The 11022-nt window shown below is 34.6% G+C and overlaps 1 protein-coding gene across 10 annotated transcripts in view; it reads right to left on the minus strand.

Annotated features, from left to right (window-relative positions):
- Nucleotides 1-11022, minus strand: part of LOC143297734 (neuron navigator 2-like) — a 487523-nt gene that overhangs the window by 110037 nt on the left and 366464 nt on the right. For 9 of the 10 annotated variants that reach the window (XM_076610177.1, XM_076610178.1, XM_076610180.1 and 6 more), the window contains 2 exons: nt 7166-7224; nt 4877-4900 (listed from right to left, as the gene is read on the minus strand). In XM_076610177.1, coding sequence (XP_076466292.1) covers nt 4877-4900; nt 7166-7224 — 83 coding nt within the window. Of the gene's footprint in view, nt 1-4876; nt 4901-7165; nt 7225-8296; nt 8354-11022 lie in introns of all 10 variants that reach the window. The other variant, XM_076610183.1, reaches the window with a different exon arrangement.

The raw sequence follows: 11022 nt of genomic DNA on the forward strand, positions 1-11022 counted from the left end.
TGCAGAATCAGTTGATCAAAGGAGGCGTGTCAGGTTGAGACTGCACGCTTCATGGTAGAAATCGATCTTTTTTATCCAAAGCACATGCACAAAACACAGTGAAAAGGCACGGCAATGCTGGTACTACGTTCGCTGACGTCAGAATATTACAGTTTTTCTGATTGGCTCTTCAATATAAATCAACCAATAGCAAAACACGACACAAGTGTTTACGCACCGCTCAACCGGTGGCCAGGCATTATGCCACCCCTCCCCACCACCGGTAAAGCGGTGGTCAGGGCTCAAAGGGTTAAAGGTTGAAAAAAAAAGAAAAAAAGAGTTTGGATTAATCAGGTTTTGATGACCAAGTAATGCATAACTTTTTGTACTCGGTCCACTTATCTGTCTGTAACACCCAGTTGCTTCCCATGGACAGAGTACAGATGTTTCCAAAACTGTAGACGGCACGTTCAGTTTTGCTTTCTCAATCAGTTTATTCTCACTTGGTACTTTTAGTTTGCTAGCGTTGGCCTTTATAAGTTACTTGCCCATGTTTCCAAGGGGATTGAGCATGTTTTTAGTGACATTCTGCTCATGAAGTATGGCTTCAACAATGGACATAGCTGTTGTAGGGCTGGCTCACAGAAACTGTAGTGCAGCTGAAATGATGGGGTGAAGTGTTAAGTGTTGGAGCAAATTATGTGCAATGTTGGCCAAACAATTTACTGAGGTGTGGGTCAGAATGAGTTAACTCTCATGTGTATGTATGCATAGAGAAGATCAAATACACACACTAAAGATCATCTAATCAATGTCCGTGTTCAGTGTGCTATGGAAACAGAAATGCACTTAACATGTATCCATCTCTGAAAACATAGGATGGATGCCTAAATGGCAGGGCAAAAAATGGTCATACATGTTATTGTCCTTTTCCAGAAAGTGGGAGTTGCAGTCCATGAATTCAAAAGAAAAATACACAATCACGATCATGATAGCTTGAATTTTTCTTTTAACCAGTTGGGTGCCTATAAGATGTCAGATGACATCATGCAAAAAGTGTTGCCATATGCCTATGAAACGTCCACTGATGTCATGCATGTATTTTGGTTTTTCTTTCATTGGAGTTTGGTCCAATGAACATAGACTCTGAATGGTTACTTTAATGTGTATGGTTTATAAATAAACAATTTAAGCGAGCATTCGTCAGGTGTAAGACCGCTTTTTTCTCAATAATGATTTGCTGTCTGGACCACTTGGAGCGCATGTGTAAAGAGGGTTTGCCTCACATGCCAAAAAGGCATTGGACACTTTATCAACTAACGACAGTGGTCCCACTCAGTAGATTTACACAACTTTGCAAGCTGTGCTGATGATCATGTATAACGATGAGAGATGGATCTGTCCTGTCTTTTGATACATTTGAACTGGATGGTGGTGACAATGACAGTGATGAAACTGACAACAGCACCTGACTCTTTCTTCAGTCCATCCAATCAGACATCAGTTCTGAGCGAGTGACCATGACTGACAGTAAAGGCGTGGCACTTTTACATAGTTTGAGAAGAGGAGGAGGAGAGATGGAGGGGTGGTGTAAGATGTAAGACAATAGGCTGAAGGCTTGGCAGAAGGTGGGGAGGGGGCGTGGCAATTCACAGTGATCAACTGCTGAGAATGGCAACAACCAATCATCCATGGTTTTCTTGAATCCCAGAGTTGACAGATTACAGACAGGAATCATATGGATTTTTTTTTTTTTATTTTTTTACTTTTCATGCTTTTTGTCCTGAGCAGCTGATCGATTTATTTGTAGAGGAGACAAACCTGATGCACAGCAGACACCTTGTTGGATCAGTTACAATTAGCAGGAAGGAAATATCATCAAAGCACTCTCTCCTCTAAAGGGGGACACACTTAGGTGTAAGAAAAACTTGTCGGCTCACTCTCTGAGAACACAACTGACTTTTTATCTTGATGAACCCACGTATGTTGTTGCTGGGACAGTTATTCACATGACTACAAGTGATGTGATTGTTATCATAAATCATAAGCTATTTTATTTTTTGAACAGGTTTTATCAGACAATAAGCATTTTATTTCCATGTGTTTTGCTTGTTTTCTTTCTGGGTGTCATTCTGTGGAGATGGAAACAGATTTTTTTTTTTTTAAGGCCAGACACGGTAGTGAAATTTTGACCAAAATCATGATTTTTTGTGATTTTCGTTTTTTCGCATAATTTGCTTCTTCAACATCTAATCTTTATAGTCCGTTTCACCTGGGTACTATATTCACTTAAATAAAGCTTCAAACAGCATCAACATGTGTGATTTCTTGTGAGTACAAGCACATCTCTTTCTTTTCCTGTTTTCTCAGTTTTGTGTTTTGTCTTCGTAATACTATTTTTCATAATGCTAATGCTCAAAAACTTTAAAAGATAGCATGTTCAAACTTGGTACTTTCTTTCTTTATGTATTCATCTTTATTATAGTGCAGTGGTTTGTATAGTACTAATAAAAGAATGAATATACACTCATTTGAAAAACATTATGTCAAGGAATTTATGCACATTTCAACAAAAAAATAATAATAAATGTATTTATTCAAATTCCAAAATACCACTGCACTATAATAAAGAACAAATACAAATAAATCAAATAAAACAAACAGAAATAACATATCTATAAAGGTACCGAAGTTTTAAGCTTTTAATTTCTTTGTTTGTCGGCCATTTTGGATTTGTTTCCATGGAAACCGTCACGACAAATTGCACAAAATGACCTTTTTAGACATGTTTAGTCCAATATCTTTGCATACCATGTCACAGAAAGCCATAAACTTCAAGTTATTTCATACGTTTTTGTACTACCGTGTCTGGCCTTAAATGCATAAAAATTATCATCTTCAATAGACGTTTTTAATGCATAAAAATTATTATCTTCACTTTGAAATGCCTGAATAGTTATCTAGATTAAAAATAATTGGGAGGAAAGCCCTGATTTAGAATCCACATTCATTTTCCTTTATAACACATTTACTTTCGATCTGTATATCCTTTAGTTTTTGTGCTTGAATTTTAAAGAAATTTATCATCCCTGAATCCTCAAAATTCCCTAGCAATGGGAGATAACTTTTTGTTTTGTTTTGTTTTTGTTTTACAGAATTCTCTGGCACTCAACTGATTAACAACTCTGAAGGCATTTGAAATTTGTTGAACAGGAAAATGCAACAGAACTGCCATTTTCTAAAAAGAGCAAAGAAGCGGAGACAATAATATAAAATTGCACATCAACAAAATACCCTTTGTTGCACGGATCACATGAATGAACACACTCTAAAATAAAATACACATCTAAACATACACCAGACTGCCCTTCTCCAAACAGTTTTTCATTTCAACTTTGAATTGCTGTCTTCATTGTTGATTTGGGAAACAGAATAGAAAAGAACAGGATAGAATGTGTCTTCATCACCTGGTGTACCCAAGGAATATTGAGGAGGATAGTACATAAAAAGTACAAACATGAACTGGAAATCATATGGAAACACAAATAAAGGAGCTTATATATATTGTGCATGTGCACACTCTCACTAACACACATGATGCCCCCCACACCCCCAACTCCCTAATGCTCTCCTACACAGCATATCAACACATATGAACTCTCTTGAATATATGCCATGCATTATACATTACAAAAATGGGCTATGTTTGTAGTAGCTGGTCTCCCATGGAGACTAGGATCACCATTAAGAGCATACTCTCAGTCAAACATGCACTGCCAAAATATCATTTAGACTTCACATTAATCTCATCCAGTGAACAAACTCAAGTCATTACAGGATTAAATTGTCCTCTTAATTGGATTATTATTGGTCTTAAGCCACTGTAACTGACCTCCTGTCACCTAAGCCCAGGCTTTTCCATATTTAGAGAGAGACAGAGAAACAGAGAGAAGGAGAATGTTTTTGCTTGTGTGTGTGTGTGTGTGTGTGTTTTGTTGTTGTTGTTGTTAATCTTCGTGCCTTACAGTTGTGCACAATAACGACTGTTGTAATAACTTCTTGCCTGATCTGGTTACACTGAACAGCAGTTTCAGTTTCAGTAGCTCAAGGAGGCGTCACTGCTTTCGGACAAATCCATATATGCTACACCACATCTGCCAAGCAGATGCCTGACCAGCAGCGTAACCCAACGCGCTTTGTCAGGTCTTGAGAAAAATTTTTTTTTATAAATAAAATAAAATAAATAAATAAATTAATTAATTAAAAAATAATAATAATAAAATAAATAAATAAATTTAATAAATAAATAAATGTCCAATAATAAAAGATGATAACAGCAAAAGTCACACAAGTATTCTTGTATTTTCTTGTTCTGTTTTGGGGGGTTTTGTAGTTGTTTTTCATAATCTTACAAATCAACGTTCTGGTAACTCATGTTTTCATAAACACAAGTTTGGGTGAGTTATAAAGGGAGAGAAACATTTACTTTTATAGTGTACAGAGTTAGGTCCCATTCACATTTTCTCAGCAAAGATTAAAAAGCAAAGACAGCAACACATTCAGTCTGGTTTCATCATAATCTTCCCATGTTCATGTGTTAAAACTACTACTAGCTAGTACGAAATAATAATAGTAGTTATATAGCACTAATACTAGCTTACAATAACTACTATTGACTCTGCACAGAAGTTTAATCTTTTCTTCTTTTTTTTTTTTTTTTTTTTAATATAAACTCATTGATGGCAAAGTGTTGCTTTTTTTTTTTTTTTTTTTTTTTTTTTAAAGCTTACTAACAGAACATCATGCTACATACATTCACAATTTATGGGAAACGTGTAACAATGAAAAACATGAACTCCTGACTTCCAACAACAGCATCACACATCACACTTCTTACCTCAGCAGCATGTTTTTCTTCTGACTGAAAACAGACAGGAAAAAAGAAAGGAAAATATTTAGTCCATTGACAAAATCATTTGGATTTCAGCAGACTGGCAGTTCTAAAATCTTCAATCCTGTCAAAACTGACTGGATTCTGCTACCAACCCCCATGAATGGTTTGATAGATAAACAACAGAAACAATGTTTTAACTTTGCATGGAGCAACAATTAAACAGGACAGGATTGCAAGAAAGATGGTAATTAAACACTTAAGAAATGAAGGTTTAGGTGTTCCTTCTATTAGACATTTTATTCAGTCATTGACAGTTTCATAGAAAAGAACACTGTTAGTTGACAGACACAAATGGACATCTATAATAAACAAAATAACTATGTCCAATAATAAAAGATAACAGACAAAAATGGTTTAAACCTTCCAGTTCACAAACTCAGAAAAAAATACTTTCTGGAAAGTTCCATTCAAAGCATACAGAGTATATTATAGCAAAGTTATATTAAGAGTATGCTGATTTAATGGCAAAAAAACTATTTTCTGTTGTGACAAATAATTATGAAGTTGACAACAAACAAAAACCAACCCAATGATATTACAAGAATGGAAAGAAATTGTTGTGTATATATCTTGAACAAAGGAATTTTAATACTATCAACTGGAATACTACTTTTCTATAAAATACAGAAAATGGAAAAAATTAAACAAAGTGGTTTCAAATCAGACTTGCTATACAGAATAACAGCAGCAAACATTATCTTACAGAAGATGCATATAACTGACAATCATCAATTCATGTTCTGCAAAAGAGCTCAAGTAATAATTGAACATCTATTCAGGATTCGTAGCATGGTTCTATAATTCTGGAAGGAACTATGAGGTTAGTACATAACTGTTATAATGTAACCAACTTTAGAATTACCAAAGAACTTGTGATGTTTAATTACGACAAGGTGTGTGAGACTGCTGAATCAACAGACTTTATTGGTTTATAATACTATGTGCAAAATTTTGTCCTTTACAAATGCGAAACACAAAGTGTCACTCCAGTGTTTGCTATTTTTAGACAATACGAGATCAAAAAAATAAATTTTTAACCGAAAAGAATATAGCTAAGATACATATTCAGTATATTGAATTTCAATGTAAGTGGTGTTCTTATAAGACACTGATCAATGTATAAACCAGAAATATAAGAACAAAGATGCTGATTTATGGTCAGCTTACAAATGAGTTTTCATTTGTATCCAATTTTAATCTTTATTTTTGTCTGTTTATTAATTAATTTTTTTCTCATAATTTTTTTTTTTTTTTTTTTGGGGGGGGGGGGAGGGTTTTTTTTTGTTTTTGTTTTTTTTTGGGGGGGGGTATATAATTTATTAGAAAACCAAACATTCAGAAAACAAGTAAGAAAGATGTATTTGGGATAACTTTCCTTCTTTACAGAAAGCAGCTATGAAAGGTGTTTTTGTATTTGTTCATATATACCTGATTTGTGGTCATCACAAACATTGGCATATGCAAGCTGATGTATGTATTGGCAGAATTCACGGAGTAACCTTAAAAAGCTATTATGTCCATTTATAATTTTTAACATTACAAGTTATATTCATCTCCTGTATGTTCTATGTTGTATTTAAATGCAGTCAGGTAATTCACAATACTACAAACATTTACACAAACACACTGGATCGATAAAAAAACCCCTCACATATGATCATGCACTATAAACACTAAATTCAGCAAGAAAATGTCCATTTATTAGACATCAGATAGATACTAGGCCTACATCAATGTAGAAGAGTATTGTGCTTCCTGAATTTAAAAAAAAAAAATCAAAAAATCAAAAAAAAAATCTGGATGTCCTGATAAAATTGCATAAAATACTTCAACATTCATCCACTATAAAATCTACCTATTCTGCTTCACTGCTTAAAGAGCAGATGTTCTGTTCAATGTTATTTGGACAAACTGTAAAAACACTTGATTAGATATTCACAAATGTGCAGTTTTCGAGCTTCAAAAACCTTAAACTATGGACACACAAAATCACACACACACACACACACACACACACACACACACAAGAGCAACCCTTTTTTTCTTCTTATTTTTTAGATAAAATATTCAAGTAAGAGTAATGCAAACAAAACATTTATAACACACAGCTAGTGTTCTTATAGTTTCATAAATGAAATATTTCAGAAGTGCTAAAAATCATTCATTGATATTGAGAGAGGAAAGAAAAAAACCCAATACAATGAAACAGATTAGAGAAAGACTTCAACTTACTGATGAATAGACAGAATGTGAAGACGATGTGGACACCAGCGACAGATTGGATCCGTGCACTGCAACAAGGTCGCATCAACTATATTGCAACATGACCTGTTTTGCATGTTTAATTTCATTGTGTGTGTGTGTGTGTGTGTGTGTGTGTGTCTGTGAGTGAGTGTGTGTGTGTGTGTGTGTGTGTGTGTGTGTATGAAAAAGGACATCAACAATAATATACACTTTGATTTTGCAGGTTTGCTTATATATTATCTAAATTCACTATTATTACTTCTACCTGAAGTAAAGTACTGTTTTGATAGCATTTCTATGAAAATATCCCTGTTGATGCAATATATAATGTGGATAAAAACAAAGAACTCAAAGAAAAAATAAAGAAAAGAAAAGAAAGAATAGTCAAAATGAAAAATTCAACAGGAAGAATGCAAAGTAGACAGAACAAATGTGACTGAAATTTTAAAAAAAACAAAAAAACAAACAAAACAAACAAAACAGAATGAAAAAAAAAAGCCGAAACACTAACCTGAGATATTTTCTTTTAACAGACACACAAACACTTTCAACATTTCCATCCCAAGTCAATCTGAAATCCCACTCCTCCAAACCCTCTCTCATCCCCCCTCCCTCTCAGTCAGGATAAACAGAAAATATATTCATGCACTTAAAAAGGATTATTCAAATCCATGGTTACTTCTAAACAAATGGGAAATCTTTCTTTTTTTCCACAGTTGGTTTTAATAATATTCATACAAGCACATTTTGAAGACAGACAACATGAAGACCCTGTGACACAAACATGCAAACAATAAAAATGACATGCAAAAATAATAATCAAATCTGTGTTTTATCAGATTGTGCTGGTTTGCCGTCAGTCATGTGCTGTTGTAATGCTGTTTAGCATGTCTTATTGTGATGTGCTCCAAGTCTTCTGATTGTTAAGGAAAAGCCTAATATAAATATAATCTTTCACCCTGCAACAAAACTTGTTTTTCATGAACAGATTTCAATAAGCTGAAGAAAACAAAACAAACTATAAAAGAAACAAAACTGGAACAGAACTGAAAAATAAACAGCCTGTGACCCAACACTAAGCAACAAAAGAACAAAGGAAACAAAAGTGGTCATGCTTACAAACACAAGAGAATCGTGGCTGACTGCTCAGTGTTTGGTATATGCACATCATGCATGCTGAAATTGAAAAACAAAATGCATACACATTAACTCAGAACAGTGCACAGAAAAAGAGAAAACAGAAAAACATATATCAATTTTAAAAAAAATCATCACAGTTAATTTATTATAATAAGAGAGTGCATAAATAACTAAGAAAACACAAAGTTAGTACGTGAATATAATAAGTTTTGAAAAATCTAAATACATTAATCAAAGCAGAGAAAACAAGAAACACCGAAATGCTGCCAGAAAAACACTGATCTGCCTGCTTCCTTCCCCCACCCCATCTTCCCACCTCTTCTCAAACTGCTCAGCAGACTCACCCGAAGAGAGATAAGCATAGTCACTGAAATAGGCATAGTCTCCCATAGTGGAGGACTTGGACAAACCTGGGGACAGAGGCAAGCATGTGACCATGCATGAGAACAGCCATTGACACATGCCCTATACATGACCCATCCCTTGTTTTAGCTGTCATCATGCATCACACACACTTTGCCAATTGCTCACATCACATTTCATGTGATCAGAGGTTCTATTACAATGATCTTTGCTTCACCATTTCAACACTGTTAGCATTTTAATTTTTCCATTAATAAAAAAAAAAATCCTCCCTTTTAAACTGCAGAGCTGCAGACGACAAAACATGATTGTTACATGTTTGTTAATACAAATGTGAAGTTGGTGTTCATTTCAGAATTAATTCAAGAATCAAGATTTCATATCTATATCTCTATATATCTCTACACATATATATACAGTTAGATAGATGGATATATGGACAGACAGATAGGTATATGATTTGACAGAGTAATGATCACTGACAATTCCATGATTCTTGCTCAGTATATGTGTTCAGCCACTGATGACTTTGCTTTATACAAGTATCCAATATAATTACAAACATGATACAAAATGTAATGTTCTGTTACACCACAGACCTGCTCTTTAATGCTCTGTTTGGAAAAGATATGTACTCCTTCCTTTTCTTCTTTTACAAATGCTCAAGAAATTATTTTGAAAGACTTGTGAGCAATAAGACACTTCATGAATGACCGCAGGCAAGTGGCCTTACTTCAGTCATCAGGACCACTGTGTGAAGCCAGGATTGCCTCAATGTTTTCATTGCTTTACCTATTTTTGTTTTGCTGCTTCTTTAGTTTTTGTTGTTGTAGTAGTTGTATTTCAGATGCGGTTGCTCAAATGTATTTGGTCTTTTATACATTACTGTCATTGATCTTTCAACATTGTTTGATTTCTCTTGACATGTTTTCAGCCTGAAATAGCCCCCTTACAGTCAGCTAACATAACACAAGATTTTGAATTGATTTGACATCACCTTGATAGCCCACCCTGCATCTTCACACAGATCTAAAACTGCCCCACCAGGCATGGAACATGTCAATAACAGAACCTCTGCTCCAATTTCATGCACAGTGTTAGAACCATCATGCACTCCCCATTCAGACATGGTCTCACATGCAGAGGTCTGTGATGGCTCTCACAGCAGCACAGCTGAGGCTTTATGCTCTCTATTACTAGTTACTTCTATCTTTTTAGAAAACAGATTTAAAGTGGAGTGTCCGTTTAAGTCTGTTCCTGTAATTTGTCCTGAGTTGACTCAGTTCAAAATTAAAAAAAGTACGTGAAAAAGGTATTCAGTAAGAAAATGGTTTGATTTGGAAAACAATAAGAGAAACATATAAAGTATAATAAATAAATAAAATAGATAAAATGCTTCAAACAAATAGTAAACTTCACCTCACAAAACTGATAACATGTTTTTGAGTGATTATGAATTCTTTTTGATGGTAATTTCTGGCAGGGCCTGGCAGTTGCATATTCCTTTATTAAACAAACCATTAGAAGTTTTCTGCTTTTCATGTCAGAGTGATTTGTTTCTGCCACTTTAACATATCTTGTTTGGAATTTGATGTGTTCTCATGCATTACTTTTTCCGGTACCCTTTTTGGGGGTTTTGAAATAAAATTCTTCTTGTCTTGTCTTGTCTTCTCTTGTCTTGACAACATGGCTGACTGACTTATGTCATGCTGATTACAGACGACTAAATCAGTCAACTTCATTAATTATTGTTACGTCTGGTGCTATGCCAATGGTTGTGGACTTATTCAGTCACCTACACCATGAGCCATCATCAGCAGTCATGCATCACACCATGCCTGTCACGCATATCACACTCAATGATCAATATATTCATACATAAATCTTCAGCCTCCCATGCATGATAAACACACCTGTCCTGTCTCCCACACATCAGTCCCATTTAGCTGATAATGTTCTCACATCTGTCACTCGTGTCTGTTTAGTCTTTATTCTCACATCTCTTACTTACATCTTTTCAATCTTTTACATCAGAATGCCACTATTGTGTCTCCTTCACACATACACAGTCACACACACACACACACGTTTGCATGAGTACATAAAATGAGAAAAAGAGAGAGCTGGAGAGAAGAGTGAGCAAGACAAATATGAGACTGTCGTCAAATCAACAGCTTATGACAACAACAATAAAAAACAAACTCAAGAACAAAATAAAATTAATTCAAAGATCTTATCTAAGATATCTAATTAATTCTAACACACACACACACATAAATATATATACATATGGCCACTAGAAAATCTCTGGTTTGTGTAACAGAATGAAGCCAAAAATTGCC

The sequence above is a fragment of the Babylonia areolata genome, chromosome 23 (assembly GCF_041734735.1).
Source record: "Babylonia areolata isolate BAREFJ2019XMU chromosome 23, ASM4173473v1, whole genome shotgun sequence".
NCBI lineage: Eukaryota > Metazoa > Mollusca > Gastropoda > Neogastropoda > Buccinidae > Babylonia > Babylonia areolata.